At 39.2% G+C, this 13,811-nt stretch overlaps 1 protein-coding gene across 2 annotated transcripts in view; it reads left to right on the top strand.

The window, feature by feature from the left end:
* LOC125464429 (lissencephaly-1 homolog) overlaps positions 1–13,811 on the top strand; it is an 87,340-nt gene that overhangs the window by 41,998 nt on the left and 31,531 nt on the right. For both annotated transcript variants that reach the window (XM_048556747.2, XM_059655299.1), the window contains 2 exons: positions 9,786–9,870; positions 11,082–11,156. In XM_048556747.2, coding sequence (XP_048412704.2) covers positions 9,786–9,870; positions 11,082–11,156 — 160 coding nt within the window. The remainder of the gene's footprint in view (positions 1–9,785; positions 9,871–11,081; positions 11,157–13,811) is intronic.

Raw genomic sequence — 13,811 nt, 5'->3', positions numbered from 1 at the left:
TGGAATAGTTCGAAAGGAAAGCAGTTACCAAAACATGAAGTGGTATGATGCAGAGTGGGCCCAAAATACTGGCCCACAACTAATTCTTAGTGTACAATCAATTCAGTCATCAGATGTGTTTGCCTTGCTGTGAATTTTAAAAGTGCTAGATGCAAACTAATCTTGAGAATGGATTTTGCTGGACTTCTAGTGACTTGAAAAATTGTGCCCTCAATTACTTAACCACACACCAATTGTTTATACTTGATAGTGGCATTGAGAAAGATGTAATGCGTAGGTTGCTCGGTACCTTGAGCCGGCTGCATAAAATGAGATGAATTGTGGGTATCAGTTTAGATTTCAATATGCAAGGAAATGCCTCACTCCCCTCAGGTTGATTCAATGTTCAGATTGTATCAGGAACCTTTTTCTGAAATACTAAATGGTTTATGCTCAAGTTATAGCTTGTGTACTTTGGAGTAGAGTGTATCAGTTCGTTAAGTGACGATGGCATGATTATTTTCTGATAAATTCTTTTAATTTCTAAAAGGGAAACAAATACTTATGCTTGCACTCACTATTGTTGCATTGGAAATATTCTGTTATTTGTTGTGCACTTCAGTAGAATGCTGTAGTTTTGCTTATGTGACGGCAACTTTTTTGTATCTCCGTTAAATTTTTTGCTATTCCTTTTGAAGGCTTAAGCATTACCACAATTTAATTTACCTTCTAAAATTTAAAATGTGGGTAGAGATTTTCTCCATTTTACAACTTGAGGGGTATCTGAATACTGTTTAGTGCAGATGAATATCTTATGTTTTTTTTAAAATCTTTGCTGTACTCCTGGAGAGGCAGTAGGTCATAAATTACAAGTTTAGGAAATCCAAAGATGTTTAATCAGTTCACAAGTTAAACTTCCTGGAGGTCAGTATTCAGCAATGGTATCCTCTTTGGGCTCAGTAGTTGCCTTCTTGCAGGCAGAAGTGTCAGCTTCTTTCTATCCAGCTTGGAACTTGGAGATAGGAATGCTGCTGCCGGCTAAACCTGCAGCCTTGTTTTCCTCCTCCGGAGCATTGTTCCTCAAGCTGTGAGGCTCTGCATGTGTGACAGTCAGCCTGCCAGTGCCATTTGCAACATTGATTCCACATTCCAAAAGGTACTGCTGTGCACAAGAATGAAATCAGTGTGATCACTGCACCAGGTTCCAACGGCAACTGACTTAGAATCTCAGAACTGAGTACCTGAGCAATTTAACAAGCTCTAAATTTGGATCAGATGACCAGGGTGGGTATTTTGGTGTGGGGGAGGGGCCTATCTTGTTTCTATTTGCAGGGTCATGAAGAGAAGTGTAAAGAGCATAAACTCACTTTGACATTATAACTCTTGATGCTTTCCTTTGTCCAAAGCTGACTGGAAACAGCTGATCTTCAATTCTCTTGTCAAATTTGGCTGAAATATTTATATGTGCAGAATCTTCGAAAAGTTTGATCAATCATGACCATTTCTGAGTCTACCAAGATTATCCATATTTAAAACAGACACGAATTTAAAACAAAGAATGCAAAAGAATACTACAGAATGAGCTTTCTCTTCTTACCCTTTGACCATGACAACATGATAGACCAACCAGAAGTGATCTTAGCCTTCATATGCTTGTATACAATTACTAGGGAAATTGTTTGTTTAATGGACATTTTTGCAGTTCAGTGACAGTTATTACCTCAATCCCAGCTTCTGCACATCTTGCAGCCAGAAAGACAGTGTGATTTCATGGGAATCACGATATAAGATGGTAAGCATGAACGTGTATTTCTGTTTTCAAAATGACAACCCTGTCATTTTGTCCAGCTTTCATTTTCTTCTGTCAGCAAATTTTCTGATATTCATTGAGTTGGGTTTTCCATTAGATCATGCACCACTATGTATTGACAGTATTGATTTTTGTGAAATAATTTGGAGTACATACTTGACTAACTTGAAAACATATCTAAATATAGTTTTGAAAATTGAGCTTTGAGTAATGTACTGGCATATTTTACAACAGTCAATTATCATAATTATAAAATGTGATACTTTAATTTGTAAAATGAGGGAGTGAGGTTAATTTGAGTAACATTGAGAAGGTAATTGAAAGTGTCGATTCAGATATTGAACATTCTCAGGTACAAAGATTCTCTGGTTGCCTGATGTTTGGGTCTTTTCTTGATCGTTTTTTTTTCCTTGACACTGTTTGTTAGAATTGAAGTCCATTTAAGTTAAGTCTTGACCAGCTTGCTGTTTTGAACTAGTTTGTGTGCCTGTATCTTTGTTTCTGATTGAGCATTGGGCATTTTTCCATGGTCAATGTTGCAAGGAGCATGTGCATTTCGATGGAGACATTTTTTTATGTTGCACTCAGTGATTTAAAGTGGGCTTTGATTTGCAGTAAAAGCTTTTCAGATGATGAGTTACAAAGTTACATAATGTATTATGAGATGCTGTTTTCAGAAAGTAAAGAAGTGGGACTAATAATTCTTTCCAGGAGTTGCCTAGAATGATGGACCAAATTGCTAATTTTTGTGATATGTGATTCTCTGAAAATGTGCCCTGAGAAGCAAAATAACCACAGAATGTCATGTTTGTTTGCTTTGGAAGCAGAAGAACCTTTCAAAGTATTTAGGTCATATTAAACGCGTAGTGGTTGATTTTGTTTCCTTTCTTTACTCTCTCAGGATGTTGCTGGAGTAGGTTTTTTAGGCTGGAAGTAAATTGGAATAGATTTAGGTTGTGAGAAACCATTTTAGTTGATCCTGAATCAGTTTGTATCTGACGTCTGTACTGAAGCACTTGTCAAAGTAGGATAACGAAATACGAATGAAACTCCTCAACTGCTCCCCATAAAACCACTCCATCCAAATCTGAAAGTAACAAACATCATACAAACCAAAATCATCCATAAACTCATGATTTTGGCTGAGTGCTGTATTCGGCAGTGACTTCCTCCTGCACAATCGATGGCTTAATTTTTTAACTGAACATTTTTGTATAGAAGCACCAACAATTTTACACAGTTGCTCTTTAAAGGCTGTATACTGACAAAAATACCATATTCTTTGGCAGATTAAAAACTTTTCTGCACGCAACTGTGCTTATTCACAAAAATTGTTTGAATCCACAGAGAAATTCACATTGATTAATGTATGGAATGATAGCCCAAGATTTTAGACTTTATTGTATATGGGAGAAAAAGCAAATCTGACCAACTAACTTAACATTATAGTTTGTGGTAACTTGGGTTCTAAACTTGAATTCTGCTTCTTATTTCCACCCAAGCATTGCAATTTTTAGTATACTAACTTCAATATCACTTCTCCTTCTAGGACCAAGCCAACATATGCTGCAGTTCCTCAGAATTCACTTTGCTTTCTCCTGGGTTATAGCTATTCTTTTGAGGTATAAGACTCCGGGAGATCTTCCAATTACTAATTTGGCTAAGCAACTCTGCAGTATTCAAGCATTAGACATCCATTTACCAAGTAAAAAAATGGATGTTTTCTGTCTTCCACAAATGTTTATTTGCTTTCGTAGTCCAATACAACCTCTAGCCGACTGTCTCCTTTTACTGTGGAAAGTCTAACCTTTTTTGAAATCAATCCGTTAAGACGTGTTATAATGCATTTCTGAAGCAGATGGGACTTCATCTGGGCTTTCGTGCTCAATGGTAGAGATGCTATCACTTTTCTGCAAGATGCCACTTGAAAATTAGACCTTCCCATCTTCCACACTCTTTGATTTACTCCATTTATGACCACACTCTGCACCAGCTGATAATTACACGTGTGCTGCAGAACAGAGTTAATTACTTCAGAGATAATGGGAACTGCAGATGCTGGAGAATTCCAAGATAATAAAATGTGAGGCTGGATGAACACAGCAGGCCAAGCAGCATCTTGTGTTCATCCAGCCTCACATTTTATTATCTTTAGAGTTAATTACTTCAGTCATTCTGTGCAGGTGCATAAGGGCATGGACCTTGTGGACCAGAGGTAGGGGCACTCCCAGTGCCCCTCTAAAACTTTTTGACCGCCTCTAGGACTTTTCTTTAGACATAACAAATTATTAGAGGTCACAAAACCTGAGGGCTCATCTGGCATGAGAATCCAGGGCTTTTGGTATTCCCTGCACACACACACATACCCCCCCGGAGCATGAGTCACACCCAGAGATCCATGCGCCGGGGCAAAATGTCAAAAGGTTAACAGAACTTGCCTGTACAAGGATTCTGTGGCTGACAGATTACTAGCACAAATGCTAGTGATGGGATTTAACTTGTCACTTTTGACTAATTTCCAAACATCTCACTAAGAATTTACCATCTAATTTCTAATCATTCTGTAAAGATGTTTTATGACACACCTCTGAAGTAGGCCTTCTGGCTCAAAGGTAGGGACACTACAGTTCTCCTACAAGAGGCTTCTCAAAAACCAGGCTTTTTAACTAGTGAACATCAGCTACTGTCTCTGGAGTATCTCGTAATTTAAGAGGACCATAATTTACAAAATTCTGATCCTTTTGTCTGTTTTTACATAGATTTTCACATATCTTCAAAGTTCACGTTCCCCAGATTTATATTGAAACTTTCCTTGCTTGCCAACAAACTTTACTCTAAATGTATAATATGAACACACAACATTTCACTAGAGGCTTTCCTTTTGGGAAACAGTTCAATATTTGTGTTTATCTGTTTCATTTTGGATCTTTTCTCCAACATTTGCTTTAGACTGTACCTATTTCTTCACCTTTTCTCATTCTAACTCTTGTTAGAAAGCACAGTACCCCAAAGAGATGGATTACGTATTCTGTTGTTTGCAAAATGTTAGATGAACAGAATGTTAACTGCATCAGTGATTGCAAGAGTTCCAGCAGCCAGTGTGTTCTTAATGAGTGTCTTTGTCCTTTTATTCAATTTTAAATTTTTTTTTCAAACTTACCAAGCCTCAGCTTAATTCTGTTAATACTATTGATTGACACATTTGGTCACCAGAGCTCAATAATATGTTAACTTCTTAACAAGACATATCAAGCTTCCTCAGTTGAATATAGTAATATCCTGAACCAGTGATTGGTAAATCTACAGTTCTATCAAAAAATGATTTTCCTTCTCTCTCTAGCCAATCTAATCTTTGCTTTTCATTTGTCGAAGACTTAATTAGCAATAACAATATTACTCAGGACCACGTTGATTTTGATAAGATGGCACATTAAAGATGCTAATGTATTATCTCTGAGCATAAAACAGGTAGCATTTTTGTATTCTTTAAACATGCATTTATCTGCCTTAAATTAAAATATTGGTGGAAAATGATAGACCAGATCTAAAAGTTGAAGTTTTTTAAATTGGAGGAAGGCCAATTTTGATGGTATTAGGTAGGAACTTTGAAAAGTTGATTAGGGGTGGGGCTGATGGACTGGATGGTCGCAGGTGAAGGGACAGCTGGAAAATGGGAAGCATTCAAAAATGAGAAGATGAGTCCAGAGACCATATGCTCACATTAGGGTGCAGGGCAAGGCTGATAGCTGTAGGGAATGCTGGGCGATGAGAGAAATTGAGATTTTGGCCAGCAATAAGGAGGAAGCGTGTGTGAGGTAGAGACAGCAGACATCGAGTGAATCCCTGGAAGAGTATAAAGGCAGTAGGAGTATACTTGAGGGCTATCAGGAGGGCAAAAAGGGCACATGAGATAGCTTTGGCAGATAGGGTTAAGGAGAATTCAGAGGGATTCTACAAATATGAGGGGCAAAAGAGTAACTCGGGAGAGAATAGGTGCCCTTAAAGGTCAGGTGTGGAACTGCAGGAGATGGTGGAGACACTAAATGAGTCTTTTACATCAGTGTTTACGTGGAGGAGGACATAGAAGATAGAGAATGTAGGGAAATAAATAGTGACCTCTTGAAAAATCTCCGTATTAGAGAAGTAGTGGTGCTGGCTGTCTTAAAATACAGAACACTTCAAGGTAGGTAAATCTCCTGGAACTGATCAGGTGTATCCTAGAAGTCTTTGGAAAGCTAGGGAAGTGATTTCTGGCCCCGTGCTGAGATATTTGTATCATCAATTATCACAGCTGAGATGCCAGAAGGCGGGAGGTTTGCTAACGTGGTATTTAAGAAAGGTGGTAGGGAGAAGCCAGGGAGCTATAAACCGGTGAGACTGACATTGGTGATGCGCAAGTTGTTGGAGAGAATCCTGAAGGATAGACAGGGTTTACATGTATTAGGAAAGGCAGTGACTGATTTAGGGATAGGCAGCATGGCTTTGTGTGTAAGAAATTGTCTTTCCTAATTGTATTTTTTGTTTGAAGTAATGAGGAGGTGCAATCTTAGTTTAAGTTTAGGTGAGGGGGTTGAGCTGTATCATTTACCTTGTGTGGTGTTTAAATGATGCATTTCCAGGTTTTTCGAAGAAAGCTAATCAAGACGTCAACTTCATTGCTGTTTTAAACTAGGCTACTCAAGGTAGCCAGCTGCAGGACTAAGAATATCCTAACTAATTGACCATAACCACTTGATTTCAATTTGGAATTTAAAATATTTTGTGTCCACTATTTAATGGAAACAGTATGACCTCCTTCACGCCATTTTGTAAAACTGATATTGATTTGCTTTGTGTTGTAATTGTAGCATTCAACACATTAACGGCCTTGTTGGCTGATGATGCCTACGTTGCTGTAGACAGTTGTAGTATTCAGTGAAATTGCTGACTAACTGCAGATGTGCTTTGCATTAGAAAGCAAAAAATGAAAATATTTTCTGCGTGAGCAGAGAACTGAAAAAAATCTGTAAGCTTTTTGTGAGAACAGAACATGGAAATACTATCTGGTCAGTTGAATGATTTAATTTTTTCAGACTTCAAGACTCAAGTGCAAACATCGACCAGTATGGGCGTAATAAATTTGTTCAGAGTTGTCTATCAAGAGAGCAGTGGTTGTAGATGAAAATAGTAGGAGGGGGAAATACCAACCTGAACAGATGAGGAAGTGTTGATGAAAAATCTGCATCAGAACGTCAATGGGAGCATTTAGTAGGTGACCTGTGGGTCAGTTGTGTAGCTAGTATTGTTCTCTCTCCGTTCTTTCGTTCTTGCTTTCATGCTTTCTTTCCTTCATTTGTTTGTGCGTTCTTTCTTGCGTGCTTTCTTTCGTTTTTGCGTGGGAGTGATTCGCTAAACTGTTTTGGAAATAGTAAATACAGTCAGTTGTACAGAATGGAAAACAGACCTCTTCGTCCATGCTGGCCACATATCCTAAATAAATGCCATTTACCTGCATTTGGCCCTTATCGCTCTAAACTCTTCCCATTCATATACCCATCCAGATACCTTTTTAAATGTTGTAATTGTACCAGCCTCCACTACTTCCTCTGGCTGTTCATTTCATACATGCGCCATCCTCTGCATGAATAAGTTGCCCTTTATGTCCCTTTTAAATCTCTGCCCTCTCCCCTTGAACCTGTCCCCTCTAGTTTTGGACTCCCCCACCCTGGAGAAAAGACCTTGACTGTTTACCCTATCCAAGCCCCTCATGATTTTATAAACCTCTACAAGGTCAGCCTCTGATGCTCCAGTGAAACTAGCATTGAGCCTATTCAGCCTCTCCCTGTGGCTCAAATCCTCCAACCCTGGGAACATCCTTGTAAATCTTTTCTGAACCCTTGCAATTTTCACAACATCTTTCATATAGCGGTAACACCAGAATTTAACAGTATTTCAAAAGTGGCCTAACCAATGTCCTATATAGCCACAACATGACCTCCCAACTCCTTCACTCAATGCAATGACCAATAAAGGCAAACATAACAAATGCCTTTTTTACTACCCTTTCTACCTGAGACTCCACTTTCAAGAAACTATGAACTTGTACTCCGAAGTCTTTGTTCATCAGCACTCCCCAGGACCTTATCATGAAATGTGTAAGTCCTGCCCTGGTTTGCCTTTCCAAAATGCAGCAACTCACACTTGGCTAAATTTAAACTGCATCTGCCACTCCTCAGCCAGTTGGCCCATCTGATCAAGATCTCATTGCACTGGTTCACTGTCGACTACACCTCCAATTTTGGTGCCATTTGCAAACTTACTAACATTATCTCTTGTGTTCAAATCCAAATACTTTGTATAAAGGGCAAAAAGCAGTGGATCGAGCACCAATCCTTTTGCCACACCACTGGTCATAGGCCTCCAGTCTGCGAAGCAACCCTCCATCACCACCCTCTGTCTCCTACCTTTGAGCCAGTTCTGTATCCAAGTGGCTACTTCTCCATGTATTCCATGTGACCTAACCTTGCTAACCAGTCTACTGAGGAACCTTGTCAAGTGCCTAACTGAAGTCCATGTAGATCACATCTACCATTTTTCCGTCCTCAATCCTCCCAATTACTTCAAAAAAAACTATTAAGTAAGACAATTTCTTACCGCCCCCCGCCTCAGTCCGTGTGCCCCGCCCCCCCCCCCCCCCCCCCCCCCCCCAAAATCCCTCTGTCTCTCTCGCACATGGCTTATTTAGCTATGTGACCAGAAGGCAGCCTGGTTCTGTGTAGCTCTCCTAATGATGAATCTTTTGAATAGCTGCAAGCACTCAGCAGAGAGAGAAAATAGAGTGTTAACTGACATTAGATTGTGTGTAAGTAAAATTGTTAGTTTTGTAAATTCACCTAATTCGTTGGGAAATTGTAAACTATGATTCTTACACTTTTTTGACTTTGCCAAGTTGTTGCTTGACTCATTCGCGACAGCTCTTTCGATTTTGATACGACTTGGTCCCTTTGCAAGGTTAATGGCTGTTCTTTGGCATTGCCGTTTCCAATGCCTAGGTTGATGCCAGGTGGTCGGCCTGTTAAAGAGGAAAAGGTCCATGAAAACAGTTCATACAGTTGAATGATTTTCTCAGTCATTCGAGGGCAGTTAAGAGTCAAACACGTTGCTTAGCTTTGAAGGTAAAGACAGCAGTTTCCTTTCCTGATGGGCATTTGTAAACCAGATGAGATTTTCCAACAATTAACAATGCCTTCATGATTGTCTTTAGACTCTGAATTCAATAAAGAAATCTGGAATTAAGATTCCACCCTTTGCTATTGCAGGATTCAAACTGGGATCTGTGAATTAATAGTGTAGTGATTAAAATTAGCAACATGATAACCTAGCAATGTGCTTTCAGATTTCTGAGCTGTGCGTGATCTTGTCACGTTGCACAGTTGTTTTTAAAATTCTATTCCTGCCCATTTAGTTGTTGCCCAGGAGGCAAATCAGCGTGGTCCACTTAAGTGTTGACCTGGAGTTGTACGTAGACCAAGTCAAGAAGGGATGGTAGATATCCTTCCCTAAACATCATCAGTGACATTTCTATGACAGTTGATAATGGTTACATGGTCACCTTTAAGCCAGTTAAATACTGAATTCAACTTTAACCTGCTATCATGATAGAGTTTGAATACCCCGAAAATTAATTTGGGTTCTGGATTGCTAGTCCAGTGATATTACCACTACATCATCATCTTGCTTTAAAGATTGCTACAAGCTACGTGTCACCACAAAGTCAACATCACAATAGAATAGATTATTTGCTCATTTTTTCCATTTCTAGTTTTTGAAGTTTGCTGTACATTAGCTGTCATCATTCCTATCTTACAACAGTGACCATGCCTCATAAGTACTTGGCTATCGAGTGCTTGAATATATATCTGATTGTGGAACCCACTTACGAGACTTTTTTTTTAAACCCTGCTAAATCTAAGATGGCTTATTTGTTCTTTTCAAAAATTTCAACTTTATTTTTCAGAAATCGAGCTATAGCTGATTATCTTCGCTCTAATGGATATGAAGAGGCTTATTCAGTTTTTAAGAAGGAGGCAGAATTAGATATGGTGAGTCAAATTAGTCTGCTGTTCATGTAATTTTGATTACAAAAACATGATTGCAAGAACTTTTCCCCATCAACTAAGTGTTGAGAATTGTGAAAGTTGTCAAATACCAGAAAAATGGCATTTGAGCAACAAGCTAGCTGTTAGGGTGACACTGTATATAGAGTTATCCAGAAAGACACAATTGGTTTAATTTGAGAAGAAGAAATAAAGGTGGAACGTATACTTGTGTGGTGGTCTTTTAAAGTTGCTGCAAGATTCAAGCAACTAAGTGCTGTAAAATCCTATTCCATATCCTGCCTCACATCAGCTTCATTATTGTAGGTGCCTTTTACTGTCTGTCTGCCTGTAACTGTCCCAAACCTTCTCCCTTTCCCTCCTTCATCTTTAACGCAGCCATTGAGAATTTTCCTTAGTTTGTGACCAAGCAAAAGTTAGCCTTTCATTATCAATCTGGAATATACTAGTTAAATTTGTTTGAGAACAGAACTGCACGTCCTCTCAGCATTGCGATAACGGAACGTATTGATGTTAGCTGAAACCCACTATAAAGGTACAAAGGAAATAAATGCCATTTTAGATAGTTATCTTTGCAAATATCACATTCAAGATTCTTGTACTTTACATTTTAAAAAAATTCATGTTTTAGGCATACATGTGCAAAAATTTTAGTGGCTTTTCAATCAATCTGACCACTTGAAGCGTTTAAATTTTGAATCAAAACTTAAAATGATCCCCATTAAAAATATTAATATGGTTAAATGAGCAATGAAAAAATGTGCTGAGGTTCTGATATCAATGTTGCTGTAAACACCATGTACAGGGAACTTCAATCTAAATGTTCTGTGCACATTGATCTCCTGCAGCCCTGTTTTGTGAACTTCAGATCTGCCTGTCCTCAACCTTGACATCTGTTACATCTGCAAGAATCTTTGAGGAAAGATTGATTTTGTTTATATTTTCCGTGTGTCTGAAGATAATCAACACATTAAAAATGCACGCAAAGTTCTCTGTTTGGATCTTTGGGCCAGTTCAGTTGCCAAACCAGTAAAATGAACAATTGTCAATCCCTTCCAATAGAACCAGGAAATGGGGGTGAGGAAGACCGACAAAATGAGTTGAGGGTTTTAGGACAAATTGTGCTCAGTTTCCATTCTTTGCTCTTATTACCAACTGAAGGTGGAAATATACTTTTCTGTTATTTTTCCCTCTAGAATGAAGAATTAGATAAGAAATATGCTGGACTGCTGGAGAAAAAATGGACCTCTGTGATAAGATTACAGAAGAAGGTAACTGTGCAATTTATTGTGCAGTTGTCAAGAGAAATTGCCATAAGGTCCATATGTATTTGCCTCATTTTGCTGGCCTCACACCTTTTTTTTTATGTATGTATCCTTCTGACTCATGGGATGCTGTAAAGAAAAACAAAACATCAACACAGTATTCCAAAGTTTTCTCTAACCCTCATAGGGAAGCAATGGAAGACCAAATAGAATTACTTTCTGGAATCAGATTTCAAACGTCGATCATCTTCTGAAAAAGTCTAAATATTCACGTAAACAGCTAATGATAATTCACTTCAAGAAATGGCATCTAATTAATTGAGGACTTGAAGAGGTTTTCAATTCCATGTACTTTGTTCACCGAAAAATTTCATTTCTATTTATGAACATTTTAAAAGTCAAAGCCAATGATTTCTATATCTGACTCAAGATATTGATTCACGAGTTTCTAAATGCCTGCGGTTGGCTTTGTTGACTTGCTGCCCTCTTTATAGATGAGGCATTTTTTCACAGCTCAGAAATAAAGCAAATACTTAAGTGTGTTCGGAGATAATGGGAAGTGCAGATGCTGGAGAATCCAAGATAACAAAATGTGAAACTGGATGAACATAGCAGGCTAAGCAGCAGGAGTACAAAACTGACATTTCGGGCCCTCTGATGAAGGGTCTAGGCCCGAAACGTCAGCTTTTGTGCTCCTGAGATGCTGCTTGGCCTGCTGTGTTCATCCAGCTTCACACTTTGTTTACTTAAGTGTGGTGTTTGGTTTCATTTTGGAGGGTAAACAGTAGGTAGAGACCAGCTTTGTTTGACTAATGTCTACTTTGCGTGACTGTGGAGCAGCTTGGAAGTATTTGGTTCAGTCATGGGAAGTAAGTGTCACTGCCTGGCCAGCCTTTATTTCCTATCCCTAGTCGCCTTTGAGAAGGTGGCAGTGAGAAGCTTTCTTAAACTTCTGTAGCTAATTTGGTATAGGTAGAGACAGTGTGCTACTGGGGAGGAAATTTAAGGATTTTGACCCAGAAACAGTCCAGGACCAGTGATTTAGTTTCAAACCAGGACATTGTATGCGTTGAAGGGCAACTTGCAGGTAAAGATTTCTCATGTGTACGCCCTGCTATCCTTCTAGATAGAGTAATGGTCACAAGGAAATTGTTCTGTAGTGGTGGATGAAATATTCTGTTAAGTTTTTCATTTGGGAATAAGATAGGCAACCTTGTTTTTTCCCTCCCATATAGAAATGTTCAAAAAGCTTGTAAACACCCTACTCTTATATGTTGAAAGTGCAAGGAAATTCTCCCTTTTGAAGTAACTTCAAAAAGAGACTCACATTGGTTTATCTCCCAGCTGCAAAAATTTTTATTTGCGTGTAATCTGTCAAATGGTCCATTATTCAGACTTTTACCCATGCTCAGTACTGACGTTTAAGTGCTTGCATTTAAGCATTTGTTGCCACATGTTTCCAAAATGACCTTTCAAATTTCCATCTTTTTAAACTTGACAAATGGAAATGATTTCCCAATTGCTGTTGCAGGACAGCCCTTGGATTGACATCTCTTTTCTCCCAATTACTCTACCAAGGGCCTGCGGCCTGTTAGATTTCATCCTAAAGTCTTAAAGTAGTGGCAAGTGTGATAGTTGATGTATTGGTTTCACTTTGCCAAAATTCCTGATATCTGGATATGGTCCTATTCAGTTGAAGATAGCAAATATAACTCTTATCAAAAAGAGGAATAAAACAGAAAACAAACTGCAGTAAGCTTAAAATCTCTTGTGGGGGCAACATTAGAAACTATGTGGAGTTCCACAGGGCTCTGTCCTTGGGCCTCTACTGTTTGTAATTTTTATTAATGACTTGGACGAGGGAATTGAAGGATGGGTCAGCAAGTTTGCAGACGACACAAAGGTCGGAGGTGTCGTTGACAGTGTAGAGGGCTGTTGTAGGCTGCAGCGGGACATTGACAGGATGCAGAGATGGGCCGAGAGGTGGCAGATGGAGTTCAACCTGGATAAATGCGAGGTGATGCATTTTGGAAGGTCGAATTTGAAAGCTGAGTACAGGATTAAGGATAGGATTCTTGGCAGCGTGGAGGAACAGAGGGATCTTGGTGTGCAGATACATAGATCCCTTAAAATGGCCACCCAAGTGGACAGGGTTGTTAAGAAAGCATATGGTGTTTTGGCTTTCATTAACAGGGGGATTGAGTTTAAGAGTCGTGAGATCTTGTTGCAGCTCTATAAAACTTTGGTTAGACCGCACTTGGAATACTGCATCCAGTTCTGGGCGCCCTATTATAGGAAAGATGTGGATGCTTTGGAGAGGGTTCAGAGGAGGTTTACGAGGATGCTGCCTGGACTGGAGGGCTTATCTTATGAAGAGAGGTTGACTGAGCTTGGTCTCTTTTTTCATTGGAGAAAAGGAGGAGGAGAGGGGACCTAATTGAGGTATACAAGATAATGAGAAGCATAGATAGAGTTGATAGCCAGAGACTATTTCCCAGGGCAGAAATGGCTAGCACGAGGGGTCATAGTTTTAAGCTGGTTGGTGGAAAGTATCGAGGGGATGTCAGAGGCACGTTCTTTACGCAGAGAGTTGTCAGAGTATGGAATGCGTTGCCAGCAGCAGTTGTGGAAGCAGGGTCATTGGGGTCATTTAAGAGACTG

The sequence above is a fragment of the Stegostoma tigrinum genome, chromosome 27 (assembly GCF_030684315.1).
Source record: "Stegostoma tigrinum isolate sSteTig4 chromosome 27, sSteTig4.hap1, whole genome shotgun sequence".
Lineage (NCBI taxonomy): Eukaryota > Metazoa > Chordata > Chondrichthyes > Orectolobiformes > Stegostomatidae > Stegostoma > Stegostoma tigrinum.
This window is presented reverse-complemented; position numbering and strand designations above follow the sequence as displayed.